This window comes from Helianthus annuus, chromosome 8 (genome assembly GCF_002127325.2).
Source record: "Helianthus annuus cultivar XRQ/B chromosome 8, HanXRQr2.0-SUNRISE, whole genome shotgun sequence".
In the NCBI taxonomy this organism is placed as follows: domain Eukaryota; kingdom Viridiplantae; phylum Streptophyta; class Magnoliopsida; order Asterales; family Asteraceae; genus Helianthus; species Helianthus annuus.
Window position 1 is genome coordinate 81098978 of NC_035440.2, and position 18744 is coordinate 81117721.

At 39.8% G+C, this 18744-nt stretch overlaps 1 protein-coding gene across 1 annotated transcript; it reads right to left on the minus strand.

The window, feature by feature from the left end:
• Positions 1-13415: 13415 nt before the first annotated feature.
• Positions 13416-14180, minus strand: LOC110873154 (histone H2A). The gene is made up of 2 exons (XM_022122083.2): positions 13905-14180; positions 13416-13803 (listed from the first exon to the last, which is right to left on the minus strand). Exons 1-2 carry the CDS (start codon positions 14112-14114, stop codon positions 13567-13569), a joined length of 447 nt encoding a protein of 148 aa, XP_021977775.1. The 5' UTR covers positions 14115-14180; the 3' UTR covers positions 13416-13566.
• Between the last annotated feature and the right edge of the window lie 4564 nt (positions 14181-18744).

Here is an 18744-nt window from a genome sequence, read left to right on the forward strand (position 1 = left end):
CTTCATTTACTGGCCCATCTTATCCCAAGATGTTTATTGGTTGACCCATTAACCAACCAGCCTAGCCAATCTATTTTACCACCTATAGAAAAGATTAACCGACCTCACACAATCAAGTTCCAAATACGCTGACTTAGTCAAAGCTTAAAACTTAATTTATACCGTTCAATTAGTGATTTTAAAACCATCATTCCTTAGAATCAAACAATATGATATATGAAGAAGAATGCTCAAACCTGAATAAACAAAGCCAAATGTGGATGCATCTTTTCAAGGGCTTAGATCCAGGAATTTGGAGCAAATGTGATGTAGCATAGCGGTAAAGACCGATCACCAGAATGAAGTGAAAAAAAAAACTAAAGGACAACATGTTATAAGTAGCAATATAATAGCAAAATCTTCATTATGTTTTGTGTCCATCTCAAGTTCATTGACACCCAGCCTAAACAGGTCGCCTACATTAGCAACAAAAGAGTTTGTAATTTTTTTAGAATCAAAGAAACCACGAGCATCCATAATGCGAAGCTTTGAACTGAATGGGTTAGAAAACTATCTAAACAAACTATCGACAACAAACACACACACACACACATATATATATATATAAAGATACGAAAGGTGCGTCTAAATGCCATCTGGTTTATAAGAATAGCATGCTGGAGCTAAATTACCTCAAAATTAGGAAACATAATTAGAGCAACATCTTCAAGCAATTTCACAATTTACTAACTCTAAAATCCAATCTACACATGGTGAATGTAACCAAAATTTACCCTAAAAAATCACAATACAGTACATGTTTCAAACCATATCATATAAACCTAATTCCAATCAAATCAATAACATATACATATGAATAACAAAAAAATAAGCCAATAATAAACTATTAAATAATCCAAAAAACCAATAGAACATTTACCTGAGCAAAAATCGTAACTTGAAAACTAACAGAGATCTGCTACCATTAAAGAAAAATCTTTGAAAATTGAAATAATTAGAAGCCAAATGGTATATAGAATCCAATCAGTGGAATCATCAAGGGAATTCGGTTCATAGCATGGTTTGTAGAAGTTTGAAGGTCTAAAAATCTCACATATCATAATTAGGGTTTTGTAGAAACGTAAGATTATAAGATTAAAACTTAACATACCAAATATGATATAAAGGAAAGGTTGAGGAGAGAGATGGTCGTGCGAAGAAACTTACGTGAGAAGGAAAATAGAGAAAAAGAGATTGTCGCCCAAAGATTAATTCTCTTGCTAAAGAGGATGTCCACATAATCAAAATGGTTGACTAAGAATATGCCATGTGGCTAAAGATGTATTCTTTTAGTATAGTAGATAGATTATACAACTACAGACCTGCAGGTTATCTTAGAGGATTGACAATGGTTTGGTTTCCTTGTATATTTGTAAATGTATTACTTATATTATAAGGAATCACTTGGATTCATCAAGATTCAAGTGTTCAAGGATGATGTCATCATGGTGTTCTTGAAGAACTTCATGTTTCGGCTTCAATCCACCAAGAATCACTTGGATCTAGCCGATTTCCACATAAACAAACAAGGATCTTTCAAAGATTTAAACATATACACGGTGAAAAGGATTGAAAGATGGATTTTACAACTTTCTTTCGACTCTTTTACACTCAATGCCTTCAAAACCGATAGAAACGAAGTTGTGCCGACTTACAAATCACTCCGGTGGTTGCATGGCTCAAGATTCGGACTCTATCCATGAGGTTAACCGATTTCGGGTTAAACGTTAAACTCTGTTCCGAACAGTTCACCGCCCGGATTTGGGTGGTTCCTATCCGATCAAGAGAAACAAGTAAGAACGAGGGTTCTATGGTTCGACTCGTTGTCAAAGCACCTCGATATAACGACAAACAATTAGAATAGTCAAGTGTTAGACGAACAGGCTGATCAGGTCAGGATGCTGACCGATCGGACTGTTGTCCGAACGGACAGCCAGCCGATCGGACAGTTAGCCGATCGACTGACCAGCCGATCGGCTAACACATGGCCCCACACTTAATCAATTTATTTTGAGGACTAGTATTGAACGAACTGTTGTTCAATCGGACTATCGTCCGATCGGATTACTCTTCGGATCATGAGATTCTATACTTCAACACTTAATCGATTTTTCAACATGTTCGACGCACTAGGAGTGCCACCCGATCGAACAGCCGTCCGACCAGGTGACACCCTGCTGAGAACTTGTTTTGCTGAAGTACCTAGCCGATCGGGTTATCGGCCGATCGAACGACCGTCCGATCGACCGACCTAAAGGGAAAGATCCTTCAAGGTTTTCAAATGTTACAACGAAAACTTCAAAAGTCAAACCGTTATACACAAACACATCCTTCTCAAAGGAAGAAACAATCCACTCGAACAGCCCTCCGATCGGCCTACCGACCGGACAGCTGTCTGAACGGACTGCCAACCGAACGGTCAGCCGTCCGATCGGACTACCATCCGATCGACCAACTATCCAACCCTCCAACACTTGTTTTCCGTTTTACGCGTTGCTTATCGTTATGCTATCAAACTATTCAGGCTAACCCTACTCTCAAGCGCTCCCTTCAATCCATCAATCGTTGTGAGTATACTCGATCCCTTTTGCTATCAGCACTTTTGGGTGTTACATACGTTACTTATACGAAATCACATCGAACACACTGCGCAACATTTTAAACGCTAACCTTTACCGCATGTATTACGTGACTAAATGAATGCTTGTTGTTATGTTTACACGTTAAATGATGTCTACCTGCCTTAACGACGATAATACTATAGTTTGGACTCAGCACCCGTTCACACGGGGTTGTTAAGGACAATTACTTGCATGGATTACGGTGGTAATCATGTATTGCGAACTGCCTCGGGCATTCAACCCGCAGTCAGTGGTATCGATAGATCCATGTCGATAATTAACATGCTTCGTTTTCCTCTGTGTACGTGCTGGTTATGCGTAAACTATTTTGAACTCAATTATGATATTATCAAACTTGTATGCTCACCTTTTCATTTTATGTATTGACTTTATTTTAACGTATGTGACAGGTGTTTAAAATGCTTATCTGCTAGGAAGGCGAAGCTAGAATAAAAGTCTAGAGCATAGTTGTCTGTAGATCTTGCAGCTTGAGTCTCTAGACATAGATAAACAATATTTATATTTAAAACTGAGTTGTCGGAACATAATATTTGCCGGGATCTTATCTGTAATAATTTGTTTGCTATTTGAGGTACGGTATGGGACGTATTATATAAATTGAATAGTAATGATAATTGTTATGGAAACTTCTGGACAATCTGTTTCGCTCAGTGCCATGCCCCGATGATTCCGCCATCGGTTGGGGTGTGACAAGATTTTAAGCAACAAATTGGTACGGTGTAAACCGGAACGGGTACATGGACGGGATGGTAAATAAATACCATCTCACAATGAATAAATGGCCAAATAGACTAAACGGGTCAAAAGGTGATGATATCACCGTATGACATTAGTGATTAATGTTGTTGTCGAGTTTTTATGCTCACAGGAACGAATAGCGCTTGAGACGCTGTTGTTATTAATTAGCAACTTATATGATGAGGTATTAAAACGGGTCAATACTTTGACCCGATCCAGGTATGTGTAAATAGGATTTTAACTAAAATGTGCTATTTTGGTCAAATATGTTATTTAAAGTCCTTCGTCGTAAAAGGGAGGGACTAAAGTTGACCAAAACACCCTTGATCGATAAATCGGGAAAACGACTCTTAAGGGTTGTATGGAAGTAAGTATTACGATCAAGTAAGTCTTTGATAAGTGTAAAGGTTATAGGCATAAGCCTTTTTGGGTCAAACGTTTCAAAATGGTCTTTGCCGTGAATTGAATATCCGAATGGTAAAATTTGGAATAAGTATTTTACATTATTAAAACCACCACAGTTATAGTTGTGGTGGAAGATAAATAGATATCTTTATGTGGACATAGGATGTGTGAAAAGAATGAGCGAGATTTAAACTTAAAGATTTAAATCCTCTAAGTGGGTCATAACGAATTATGCGCATAGCTTGGGTATTGGTCGCGTAATTCATAAAAGTTATGAATCCGAGCAAAATTATTTTGAGTTAAATACGTTGGTGTATGCTTTATGATAATTTAGAAACAAGTTTGTGGTTTTAAACATGAACGAGTCAAATATGTTGAAACTGAATATAAAGCCGAGTGCTTAAAAGTTTAGAATTTGTTAGTTTGGATGTTGGATTTAAACTCCATATGATGGAGAATTTAATTACGATCACGTAGGAAGAAATGGGTCGTGAAACGGATAAGAAATGAGAAAGTTATGCACGTTTAAGTCAAAAATAGGTTTGCTGGAAATGTGCAGCACCAGCTAAATAACATTTTGTCGAAACAGGGGTGTTGCGTCACGCAACGAGAAAGGGGAATCATCGTCGCTCAACGCGGCGGCTGTCGTGCCCCGCGAAGAAAATCATGCAAACCTGTCACGGCACGCGACAGCCTGAAAAGCTGGCAAAGTTGTTTTAAATTTTTCATTTTGAGTTACGGACTTGATTAAACACCTATAAACTAAGTATGACTAACTCATTTCATGGTTTATGAAATGTAGGTATATTTTGAGGTGTCGGATGACGATCAAGCTAAACAAAAGAAAACACGAACAAGATACAAGCTTCTGCATTACGTTTCGTTGTCACGTTTTAAACAACGAATACAAGTATAATATGTTGTAATGCTTTAAATTACAAAATGTTTTAAGAAACCTGAATTTTAAATGTATGTGTAAGTGTGAATACACAATTATAGTTGAAATTTATATGTAAATAGTATAAACGAACTAAGGATCTTACACTCGATCCCGCCTGTGGGCTTTTATCTGAAAACTTGAACAACTTGTATTTTGTATATTCAGACACTTTTAATGTTATGAGTATTTTTACTCTTATTACTTCCGCTGCATTATTTTTAAATTGTGATACTGTTATCCAATCGTCACGACCTGTCCGGTCCCACCGGAAATCGGGTGTGACAAAAACCCATTTCAGATAACCACAAATCACTTGCAAAATCAGAGCCCCAAACAACATTCACAATCATCAACACAAAAAAACAAGGATATTCTTTGATTTCACCAACTTTGATCATCAAAACTTTAACTACCCACAAAACAAATCGGTTTATCTTAGGAAAACTTACTAGAATGTTCGCAGAAATACCCCCCGCACCGTTGGTTCAGTCCTCGACGGAGAAGACACTATTCCTCCGGTCAAAAACGTTTCAGATCTACCGGAGGTGTGAGATCCGACGACAGAGATTACAACCATTTTAGTTATACAAAATATTACTTAAATAGAGTTGCAACTTTTATTTATTTATTATTTTTTTACTTTGACCTTTATAAATTTGTGATAAAAAAATGCTTGCATATTTGTGATTTCGTAGGTTTTTTCATAAACCATGAAATGAGTTAGGTATATTTTACACTACTTATGTAAAAACCTCTGTTCACTATTCCGTAGGTTTTTTCTCTCTAGGGTTTCTGCCGGCGGTTGGTCAGACAGTGTATAACAGCCGGTGATTGATCGTCGGAACATCTTCCGTATGATCATAACGAGATTGTTAGCACAGCTCTGATTCCCTCCGGTGTCTCCCTTGCGTTGTCCCTCCTTCTCTTTCGTTTGGTCTGTTTTTGCTCGATCATGGGAGAGTCCAGCCTCGGTCTGTCAAAATTCTTCGTCTCTAATCTCCCGGACCGGTGTAGTTCGGTGGCGGTGGGTGAGTTTTTTAGTGTGTTCGGCAACGTAGCCAGAGTCTACGTGGCCAGAAAGAGGGATAAGAATGGTAATAACTTTGGTTTCGTTACGTTCAAAGGGGTGAAGGATACTAAAGATCTGGAAGGCAGGCTGAAAGGCATTAAAATGGGGAGTTTTAAGCTCCAGGTTAACTTAGCCAGATTTGCGGCGGAGAACTCCGGAGCTTCTGCTTCCCCGGCAGTCGGGACGGGTTTGCCTATTCGTTCTGGTAGTGGTGCATGGGGTCAGGGCAATGTGGATAGCTTGAGGGACGGTAGGTCATATTCCGATGTTTTGGGAAAAAACAAGGGTAAGGTCTCATCATCGTCTGTTAGAGATGGTGGGATTGATGGGGTTCCGGTAGTAAGGTCTGTTGTGGTTCCGGACAGGATATCCGCGTTCAAGGAGTTAACCGGGTTGGCAGTTATTGGTAGAACGGTAAACTTGGAAACTCTCGTGGATTTTGATAAGCTATTGAGGATAGCAAAAGTCATCTTCACCAGGATCCAGTACCTAGGAGGTCTGTTCGTTATGGTGTCGTTTCCGGATGAACCAGAGATGAAACGATTCTTGGATAGTCGTAATGTGTGGGGTCCTTGGTTTGATAAGTTGGAACCATGGGCGGGGCAGTCGCTGCCATCGGAAAGGGTAGCTTGGCTGAAGCTGTTCGGTATACCGCTTAATCTTCTGGATGCTGATGTGTTCATGCAGGTCGGTGAGCTGTTTGGTAAGGTCCTCTTTGTCCCAAAAGACACTGATGCTGACCTGGATTTATCCGTTGTTAAGATCGGTGTGTTAGTGGGCGAAGCTAAACGGTGCAATGAATCCGTGTCGCTGAAATGGAAGAACAAGGTTTTTAGAATTTGGGTGGAGGAGGAGCTCGAGGACTGGGTCCCTGATTGTGTGGACGTGGAGTCGATCGACAGGTCCGAGTCGGAGTCTCCGTTGGCGTCCTCTCCGGTGGCTGATCCGGTCTCCTCAGGGGGTGTGGAAGTTGATGAGACCCAGAAGTTGGAGGGTCAAGTAGAAGGTGTTAAGTCTTCCGATGTTGATGGTGTCCTAAACGAGGTTATGTCTCATCCGCTTGTGCACGAGGATAATAATGATCAGCAGCTTTTTGGGGATTCGGGGGTGGGCCGCCTTATGTCTGCCTTTAATTCCCATGACAGGTCCGATTCGGTGGGTCCCCGTGTTTCTAATGTGGGGGATGGGCCTTTTTATTTTGGGCTTGATAGGGCTGAGGGTATTTCGAAGTTAAGGGCCCAAAGGAAATCGTCTATGGGCTCTAAGCATAGGAAAGGTCAGGCCCAGGGTGGATGTTCACGTTCTCCTAAGGATATTCGACCCTCCAAGAGATTTAGGCGAGACTGGGAAAAGCAGGACGAGGGGTTTGGCTTTGTAGGGTTCACCGATTATGCCACGAGTGGTGATGATAGTAGCGGGCAGGATCGAATCAGGGACGTTGCGGGGCTTGACCTCAATGCAGAGGCTGTTCCAGTGGAGCCAGATGGAGCTAGGGTGGAAGTTTCCGGTGTGGGTGGTGTTCCGCTCGGGACGGGTGGGATTTCTGGGTCCGCTGAGTCTACAAGGGTGGATGAGGAAGTCGTGGATACCGTGGCCATCGGGGATCTGCTCGGTGTTAAGCTGGATAAGTTTTCCGGTATGATCAAGGAGGCAATCGTCAACTCAGGTATCAAATCGGTTAAGCAATGAATTGCCTCTCTATTAATGTCAGGGGGTTAGGGGGTATTCACAAACCTGGTTGGATTTGTTCTATTATTCGGGATATGGGTATTAATTTTCTTGCTATCCAAGAGTCTAAGCAGACGGGGGTTGATAGATCTGTTATGGAAAAGTTTTGGGGAAATCATAATTTTGGCATGGAGTCGGTGGATGCTACTGGTCTCTCGGGGGGCCTTATATGTTTGTGGGACGAGAATGTGTTTCGGATGGATTCGGTCGTTAAGAACAGGCATTTTATTCATGTTAGGGGCTCTATCGCAGGCTGCAATTCTGCAGTAAACTATCTGAACGTTTACGCCCCACAAGGGATTCCGGCTAAACAGGCTCTCTGGGAGGAGCTATCGGGGATTGTTAGCAACTCAGACGGGTTGTGGGTTATAGGGGGTGATTTCAATGCTGTTCGGTTTCGTGAGGAGAGGAGGAATTGTGCTTTTAAACCTTCTTGTGCTGACAATTTCAATGCTTTTGTATATGATTTGGGTTTGTTCGAGTACAACATGAGTGGCAGGCAGTTCACTTGGCGTTCAGATAACGGTAAGAAAATGAGTAAGTTGGATAGATTCTTTGTTAATTCGGATTTCTTTGACAGATGGCCGGAGGCGAGGGTTCAGGCCTTACCCCGGTTCTGGTCGGATCACTGCCCTGTTGTCTTGATTTCTAAAGCGGTGAATTTTGGGCCTCGTCCGTTTCGTATTTTTAACTCATGGTTAGAGAAAGAGGGGTTCTCGGAGGTTGTCGAGAATGCTTGCAGGGATTTCTCGGAGCCGAGCCCTTCCCCGGATATTTCTTTGATTAAAAAGTTGGGTTTCATTCGGGGTAGGATAAGGGAATGGAGAGACAAAATGATTCGTAAGGAGGGAGAATCCCGTAGGCTCGCTGAGTCTGAGCTGGAGGAGTTAGAGGCTCTCCTCGAAGTTAGAGAGTTGACTGAAGAGGAGGAATGGGTTATGTCCGAGAATAAGAAGGCCTTGGCCGAGATGGAGCTTGCTAAATGTTCAGATTTGAGGCAAAGGTCGAGGGTGAGATGGGCTAAGGAGGGCGATGAAAATTCTAAATTTTTTCATACTATGGTCAACTGCAGGAAAGCTTCAAATGTTATCCATGGTTTGAACATCGGCAACTCTTGGGTTTCTAAACCGTCGTTAGTCAAAAAGGGTGTGTTGAATTTTTTCAGATCTAAATTTGTGGAAGATTGTGTGTCCCGTCCGTTCTTGGCCTGTGCAAATCTGAAGAAGTTATCCTCCATTGATGCGTCCTGGTTGGAATCCGAGTTTTCGGCAGCCGAGATCAAAGAGGGTGTGTTCGGTTGTGGGGATGATCGGGCGCCCGGCCCGGATGGTTTTAATTTTCGGTTCTTTAAGAGGTTTTGGCACTTATTCGAGAACGACTTTGTTTCTATTATGACGGCTTTCTTTGAGTCAGGTCAGATTAACGCTGGTTGCGGGTCTTCTTTTATAGCCTTGATCCCGAAAGTTAGAGACCCTTCGAACCTCGGTGATTACCGCCCTATTAGCCTGGTGGGGGTGGTTAATAAGGTTATATCTAAAGTTTTGGCCAACAGATTAAAGAAGGTCTTGGGGTCGGTGATTTCTAAGAACCAGTCTGCGTTCTTGGGGGACAGGTTTATCTTGGATGGTCCTCTTATCATTAACGAGGTATGCTCTTGGTTAAAGAAAAGCAAGAAGGAGGCGCTTCTCTTTAAGATCGATTTCGAAAAAGCGTATGACAATATAAACTGGGGGTTTGTGATTGATGTGCTCCGTCAAATGGGTTTTGGGGATAGGTGGCGTCAGTGGATCTGGGGTATTCTCTCGTCGGCTAGGGCTTCTGTCTTGGTCAATGGGTCTCCTACATTTGAGTTTAAATGTGGCAAGGGAATGAGGCAAGGAGACCCGATTTCTCCTTTCCTGTTCGTGGTGGCCATGGAAGCCTTGTCTTGCCTCTTTGACAAAGCTCTTGAGCTCGGTGTTATTTCGGGTGTTCAGCTTCCCAATGACGGTCCTATTCTTTCCCACTTATTCTTTGCGGATGACGCTCTTATTATTGGGGACTGGAGTAAGGGTAATGCTATCAATATTGTAAGAATTCTAAGATGCTTTCACGTTTGTTCTGGGTTACGGATCAATCTTGGGAAGTCGAGTTTGTTTGGTATTGGGGTTGGGATAGAGGAGGTGGATATTTTGGCGGGTAGTGTTGGGTGTAAGTCAGAATCTCTTCCGTTCAAATACCTGGGCCTCAAGGTGGGGGCAAATATGAACCGCATCGTGAATTGGAGACCCGTCTATGATGTTTTCGAGGCTAGACTTGCTCTGTGGAAGTCGTCCTTACTATCCTTGGGCGGGAGAGTGACGCTTATTCGATCCGTCTTGGCAAGTCTTCCCAACTATTATTTCTCGCTTTATAGAGCGCCCGTTAAGGTCATTAAGGATTTGGAGCGTATGATGAAGAAATTCTTGTGGGGTGGGTCTTGTGACGTTAGGAAAACGCATTGGGTGGCGTGGGAGAGGCTTTCGATTCCTGTGAAGTCGGGGGGTTTGGGTATTTGTAAATTGTTTAATATCAACAGGGCTCTTCTTTGCAAATGGGGTTGGAGGTATAAAAAAGAGAAAGATAACTTATGGGTTAGGGTCGTGGATGCTCTTCATTCTGGAGGCTCAGAATGGTCGTTTCTCCCTCTTAAGAAGACTTTGGGGGGCGTTTGGGCTAGTATATGGTCTGTTATCTCCAAGCCTGTTGTTAGTAATGTGCATCTCCGGGGTTTTTTTAGGGGGAAAGTGGGGCGGGGGGACCGTATAATGTTCTGGTTGGATCCGTGGCTTCGCGATGTTTCTCTTAGGGAGGTTTACCCGCGGCTCTTCTCGCTCGAGGTGGTTAAAACCTGCTGTGTTCGGGATCGCATGGAGGGCAATTGGCTATGGAGGCACGACCCCGATTCGGGAGAAGAACAAGCGGAATTGGCTGATCTGCTGTCTTCTTTATCCTCGGTTTCTTTAAGCAATAGTGTAGACGAGTGGTTATGGTCGCCGGATAGCTCGGGATCCTTCTCTGTCAAGTCTGTCAAAGATCTTATCGATGCGTCCTCTTGTAGTCGGAACTGGTACGTAATGGATCGATGTGCTTGGGTTCCCTTAAAATGTAACATCTTTGGTTGGAGGGCTGATATGAATCGTTTGCCGACATCGGATGTGTTACGGAGTAGGGGTATCGCTGTAGGTGATGGGCTGTGCCCGCTTTGCAAATCGGAGGCAGAATCCGTGGTCCATTTATTCTGTTCATGTAGTGTGGCTTCCATCGTTTGGCAGAAAATCAGTTGGTGGTGCCGCATTCCGCCGATTTACGCTTTCTCTTTCAGAGACTTGCTGGAGATTCACAGGTTTAGCAACGTTGCCAACAATCTGAAATCGGTGATCCACGATATTATCATTACCACGTGTTGGTGCCTTTGGTCTGCTCGTAATAAGGCTGTGTTCTCGGGTATAGAAGCCAAGGTGGAGTCGGTTTTTAGCGAGGTTAGGTCCTTAGGCTTTCTCTGGTACAAATATAGAGTTAAGGATAATCCAGTCTCGTGGACGAATTGGTGTAAATTTGTAAATATTTAGTTGCGTTCTGTTGTTGTGTTGGCCTGCCCGGTTTTCGGGTTTGGTTGGTTTTTAATGACGTTTTTCTTTCAAAAAAAAAAAATATTTGTGAGCTGCATTGAGGAAGGTAAGGACGTGGCGACCGATGTGAAAGAAAGCAGAAAGAGATCAGCATTTGGGAACGAGCATCTACAAGCGAGACATGTGACAAAGGGGAGAAGAAGGAGATCATTTATCGATAAATGTAATGCGCACATAAACATCGGAAGGAGATCAACATTTGGGAACGGTCATCTCTCTTCCCTACATATGCTTGCATCCCTCACTATTACACACAAGCGTCATGAGCACATAAACATCAGTTTTTCAAAATGCTCTTAGTTAGAGCACTCACAGTTAGGGTTGTAATCGAACTGACCGTTCAACAAACAGTTTGTGAACCGGTCAGTGGAAAGTTTGTATAAGTTTGTTCCTTTTATTAAATGAACGAACATGAATAAGAAATTTTGTTCGATTAGTTAAATGAAGAACACGAATAAAGGCCTCGTTCGTTCAATTGTGTTCGTTAACGTTCGATAAGTGTTCATTTTCGTTTGTTTATGCTATCCATGAAAGATTTTTATATGTTTATTTAATTTATCTAAATATTTTATATTCTTCAATTTATTACGCTACCAATTAAAGTAGGAAACTCTATTCTTACCTTATTTTTGCAGAGTTCCGGTTTCCTTCCTCATTATTTACATCAATAAATACATCGACCTTCGTTCCATTATTAAGGCTTCAAGTTCCACCGTTACTCCCTTCGCCATCCATTTATAGCATACGTCGCCTTCGTAAATTTTATTTGTGTACGTTGGTGTTCGTGCACACGTTAGTTTCTTTAATTAACTAACACAAATATAAAATCTCGTTTGTTAAGTGTTTATGAACCGTTCGTAAACACGTTAGTTTTTTAACGAACGAACATGAACAAGTCCTTGTTCGTGTTTGTTTAGTTCATTTGCAGCCCTATTCACAACGGAGTCACATACCAAAATTATAAAGAATATATGAGATTTTGTTAATTTTACTCGTACATTGGACTCCCCGTCCCCGACTTCTATGGGAAAATAAAGTAAACCTCCATATTTGAGTTCCATTTCATCTCCTATCCGATTTTTTAATACTATTGTGAGTGAAAAAAGATATTATTTAATTGATTCGGAATACATATAAAAATTAAAAGTGAGTTTTTTAAAGTGAACAAATTTTTATTTTGCTTAATTATATGGGCATATTTAAAGGTTAAAATGTTCAATTATAAGGTCTTAGAGCATTCTCATCCATTCCATCAAATTCTGTGTGTGGAGTTTTTATAATGTAAAGAGTATAAAAAGTGGTTGTGAGTGAAGGAGAGAGAAAATGTTACTGTTTATCTGTATATTTGGGGGGACACTGTTCACCCCATATAATTTTTTAATATATTTTGAAAGTAGTTGTGAGTGGAGGAGAGATAAAAGGTAATGATAAATGTATAAAAAATATTATTTAGTTGAAAACGAGAGAGAAAATGTAGTGTTTTTAGTGTAATTTAGGGTGAAAATATGGTGGAATGGATGTGAATGCTCTTACATGACATAATAAATGGATATCCACTTCAATCATTCAAGTTATTACCATTTACATAATTATTAGGTTATGGGATATAGGAGTGGTGGATTGAAATATGAATTGTCACGCGGGACATTGTTGTTGTGGTATACCTCCCCTTTCTCGAATCATGGTTGTTTGCATCGTTTAATTTATGGCAAATCAAGACCCTCTTTCAATTAATTAGGAGATTTTGATTGGTGGGAAAAGATAGTGGATGTTAGTGGCGATCATGGTTCACACCATCAGTGGCGGAGCTTGAACAAAAGTTTCGAGACGCAGAAAGTCATGAAACCTAATTTATATATTGTATAAATATTTAGAAAAATAATTGAAGAGCGATTCTATTTAATTTTTAAATTTTGGGATTCAATTGATGGAGTGACATGACGCTTAAATAAAGGATAATGGTATTCTTTTGGTCTTGACCACACCCAAACTGTTTGAAAGAAGTTCAAGTTTCAAGTTTGAGTCAGCAAAAAATCTAAATTCACATCCATAAAATGCTAGTTTAGTAATCTTGTGATCCAGAAATTGCGAAGGTTAGATTTTGTCATCACGGTTTGATCTTGTGATTCACTTATAGATATATAAAAACTATTAAGAACTCAATTTGACAAAAATCTGAAGTTAAACATTGTTAACAAACACTACAAAACAACCAACAATCGTTCAATTACATAGTGAATCTCACTTAACACAATAAAGTACCCAAAAAAAAGAAACAAGTGGTTTCATTCATCTGATCACATAATAAACTACACTAAAACCAACAATCATAAACAAAGCACATATCTAACTAAACTATTTCGCTTTCTTGGGAGATTTGGTAGCTTTCGATGGAGACTTAGGTTCTTTAGCGGCAGTCTTCTTGGGCAAAAGAATCGGGTTAATATTCGGCAAAACACCACCGTGAGCAATCGTAACTCCAGCCAAAAGCTTTCCAAGCTCCTCATCATTCCTAATGGCCAACAACACATGTCTCGGGATTATTCTGTTCTTCTTGTTGTCCCTTGCCGCATTTCCAGCCAACTCCAACACCTACAGACAAGAACACAATATAAACAACAGATCTGAAATATATATATATATTTCAACTTTAATTAGATAGATTAGATCTGATAACAAAAATGAAAGCTTACTTCTGCTGCTAGGTACTCAAGGACAGCAGCAAGGTAGACTGGTGCACCGGATCCAACACGTTGAGCATAACGACCTTTCTTCAAAAACCGGCCGATTCTACCGACCGGGAACTGAAGACCGGCTTTGACGGAACGGGTCACCGCCTTCTTCCTTGGACCGCCGGCCTTCCTTCCTGCGGCTCCCTTCTTCACCTTTCCGGTTGACTCCATCTCTAAAATGGTTTATAGAAATTGGTTATTATTGATGAATTTGTTTTGGGTTCTGATGATGGTGAATGAACCTATGGAGGTCTGTTTATATATGCGTTGGATTCAGGATGTAGGATTACAATCCGTGTGAAAGGCAATGGACCAATGAGAATGCGTCTTATAAATTTGAATTAGTATTGGAATAAATGAATTATTCCCTCTTTTCCCGCCTAAACGTTTTCCACCGGTAGATCTTTCGGGGCAAAACATGAAATTTGTTGTTAGCTTCATTATATTAAATATGGTTGTAAAAGTCGCTAGACGCTCCGTAGTCGGTCGATTGAGTAGTTGAGAGTGCTCAGACATGTTAAATTATAAAGAAGTTAGTTTTCGGAAATTAAATATCGATCAATTAACATAAATTTACTAATATTTATAACAAAATAGGTGAAAATGATATTTATTCTTTAATATGATAGGCATAAAAATTATATTTTATCTTTTTTAAAGTTAAACTTGACCCGAATTGACATACCAGATCTGATTCTGGTCGAGGTTGCCCGCGTTTGATCGATTCCGAGTAATTAGGCAGAGTTGAGGAAAGTCGTCTCGGCTAATTTATGCAAACTAGTTACATAAACCGGATTTTGAGGTAAAAACGACAAGGTTGGACCCGTTTCGGCTAATTTATGCAAACTAGTTACATAAACCGGACCGAACGCGTATATGGCGTAACGGGTAACCGTGAGAGTCTTACACAGGTTTCCCAAGTTAATATGCTCCGAAAAGGTTGTGGTATCAGTAGGATACCTTCCATTATGCCCATAACGAGTTTAATCCCAATATACGCCCCGTAGGGGTATTTTGGTCATTTTAAAGATTATAAAAGAGATTTCCGGGTTCTACAGGAAATCTGAGTTTTCTGAACAGGCTATAAAGTTCAAAATACTTTATTTATTATTTAAAATCAGTAGCAACTGGATTCGTGTCAAAATACCATATAGAACTCATTTTATGTTTGAAAAGGGTATATTCGGTATTTACCGAATCAATGCCATAACCCCAGGCTATGAGCAGGTTAAAAATAATTAAAAATCTTTAAAAATCTTAAAATACTATTTTACATCAAGGTGTAAAAGGTTTGGTGACGAAACTTGGGTTTAGATAGGCTTTATGCTAATCGCGCCGATTAATCATTAAAGTTTTCTTAATTGCGCTATTTAGCATAACTCCTATTCTGGACCTCGGGTTGTCATGAAACTTTAGGGACATGTTTAGAAATCAGTAACTAAGGTTATTGTTCTTTCACATATCCAAGATTCTCGTTTTAAAGTCAAAAGGGCATTATGGTCAACATTTAAGCATATAACGGAAATGTACAAACGACTCGGACAAACAACGAACCAGCCACAGGGGGTTATACCATCATGTAACCTGGTCCTAAGAGAGTCCTAAGGCATATCTAAAACATACCGAATCGGGTCAGAACTGAAGTCAAAGCAAAAGTCAAAGTTTTGCGACTTTCGGTTCCGAACCGGGTCAAAACAGTAAATGGTCGGATCAAACAAGCTTAGACCAGTCATAATACTTATTATCAAGTTATATGAGTGATAAAATAGGTTACATGCCATCTACATTATTAATTATACGTTAAATCGAAAATTAGCATTCTGTTGACTTTTTCTAAGCAACTTTGACCCGTCATTTGGACTAGTTAGAGTGGGAATCAGAGGGTGCCCTTTTAAGGGTTTAATGCCCACATATTTACCAACATATAACTACCTTCGATTCAACTAATCACTGGACCATTTGTGATTAATCGTTAAGTCAATCGTTAATTACGACGGATTGACTTTTAAGCAATAACTTAAGCAAAAACTCAACTAAGAAGGGTTAGGCACACTTACTGAAGTCCTAAGCACGACCAGAGATGAGTAAAGAGAACACTTGAGCTCCAGAAATGATCAGAATTGTTGAAAGAAGGTGTGGTTACAATGTTGCATCTCATGGCCTTTATATAGTGAAATTTTGAGCTTAGGATCATTACAACTAAGGCTACAAGGGTTCCCTGATCATCAACATGTGTCCCTGAGTGCTAGGGGTCGTTTAGGGGGTGCCCATGCCCTTGCAATAATGTCTAGAGTCGGTTAAAACACCAAACAGTGCTTCTGTCCACGTTTTCTGCATCTGGGCCATTGACGCGGCCCGCGTAAGGGTCCTCTTAACCTTTACGCGGCCCGTCTGAATCCTTTTGTCAGAACCCATATCTTTCACTATCAGCGCGGCCCGCGTAAAGCCCTTTGCAACCTTTACGCGGCCCGCCTGAGACCTGCTGTAAGATTTTCAAATCTTTTTCAATTATTACCGTCGGCTCTTGGCGTTTCGAAGGGGTAACTTTGCATTTTGGGCCTTTCTTATTTGCATATAAGAGCCTCAGAACTTTTACCCAACTTATTAATCCTCGGTTATTTTATTATTACCCGAAAAGTTATAACTTTCAATGTTTGACGCTTTTAACCCTTCTTAAACGAATTCGATCATAACTTCCTCATTTGGTAACGAAACTTTATGAAATTTATATCGCGCATTCTAGTGAGTATAATTTACCATTACAAAGCCTCAGGCATGCCAAAGGGTCACTCAGAGGTATAACTTAAACATGTTGACACATTTGGCCCCTGTAGTTTGTAATTCCTCACTTTCTTCCACATTTCATTCCGTATAATCCATGATTCATTCGTTTGAAGGTACGAGCATCATTTAGGGTTACTGTGAAGTATATTTATCCCTTGTTGACATCTTGAACCCTTGATTTCACATACTTTCTATGTTTGTCAACTTTAGCCCCCCTATAGTAATTATTGCCATGTGCAAACATATGACACGTGTCATTACTTCATAGGACGCAAAATTTCGAGGTGTTACAAAAGGCCCAAAACACAGGGGCTAAAATGATAACTTACTCTATACTCTTGTTACAAAAGTAAAAGTACATGGCCAGCGTTAGTAATTTTTAATCTAATAGACTGCAATGGTTATTTTCGACAAAACACAGGGTCGAAAAACGCAATTAAGTCTAGTTTTTTTATTCGTATAATATTTATTTTAGAATCCACTAGTTGATATATATCATAAGCATAGCCACTGGCCACTACATGTCATTGGCGTGCGGATCGTTTAGTTGTTTCGGTTATTATCCTTAAGCAAAGTCGAAACTGAAGCCATCGGTTATGCTATTTTATTAACAAATCATTTTTCGGCTAGTCAGTTCAGTTTTTTCGGATAGTTTGTGTAACACCCCGAAAATGGGTTTGGGGATCAAACCACCTTAGCACTAAGAGACGGGTAAAGTACCATTAGTGGTAAAATTTACCCGGTAAATATTAGGATTTAAATAATTAATCCTAATATTAAATAAAAGTGAATAAAAGCTTTTAAGGAATAAAATGGATAAAAGGCTCGAGTTAACGGGACTTAAAATAAGCTTAGTCATAAATATTCCCAAACCCGCTGAGTTAACTTGGAATGTTTAACCTAGTTAATAAGCGGGGAATATTGTTGGAAATAAGTAGGTTGTGCCCTACTTAATTAACTAATCAAATTAGAGGGGCCAATGTTGTTAAAATTGAAACTTATATTATCAATTTTAATTAAAAACAAAACCCAACACCTCATTTGTGAGGCCTGGTCGAACAAGAACACAGGGGGCGACATATGCTCCCCACCAAACTCTAGAGCATGTCAAAATTTATCAGATTGAGGGTTCAAATCAGCTCCAAATCGATTTCCAAGCACGAATTAGTGATCACCTTGTTGAGGGGATCACAAGGTATGCAAAATTCTTGTATTTTGATTCATCTCAAGTTCTAGGTTAATTGTGAAAAAAAAACTGCAATTTAGCTTGATTTTATCATGCATGAATGAAATTAGAAGGGATATGGTGTCTAGGGATGAACCCTAGGTGAAATCTTGTTAAAAGATTTCATGTTAATTATAGAGTTCATAATCACCATTGTAGGTGATTAATGAACTTGAAGAAAACTTGATAAACCCTAGAATTGATGATCTTGTTCTAGCATAATCTGAATTTAAGAGTAAAATTCAGAAATATGGATGTTAAGACTTGTGTAAAATTGTTTAATTGAAGTTAATTTAGATGATAATTACAAGTCATAAACTTGGTTTTGATGATATAAAAATCTGATCCGCTAGGTGTTTGATGAAACGCCTAAGTGAGGATTAAAATGCTAAAAGTTGGGTAAAAACGCAGATTTGATTATTATAAAGAATTATGCGTTAAAGCTTATGAAAAGGGGTTTAGGATGATTTAACGAAATTTATGTTGTATTGGTGTTTATAAACACCATACTAACTTGTATGAAAGAACTACTTGAACAAAAAGGGAAATTGTTAAGAATTCATACTTGATTTGAAGTGGGTCTTGACATAAGAATTAAACTCATGATTTATGATTTAATTCAATAAGAAAGTAGTCAAAGATTCATAAGGTGTGAAAGTCATGATTTAGAATGACTAATCTAACAACCTTGTGAATGATGGATGATAGTATGCGCTTAACAAGCTAGGTGAAGCTTGGGGAGAAAGCGGGTTGATCGAAGCAAGTGAGAAAAGAAAAAGTGTAATTCGGATG

Coding starts and splice junctions, on each gene's coding strand:
- LOC110873154 (XM_022122083.2), bottom strand. CDS start 14,114: ATGGAGTCAACCGGAAAGGTGAAGAAGGGAGCCGCAGGAAGGAAGGCC. Junction 13,804..13,904: donor TTGAGTACCTAGCAGCAGAA/GTAAGCTTTCAT, acceptor TCTTGTCTGTAG/GTGTTGGAGTTGGCTGGAAA.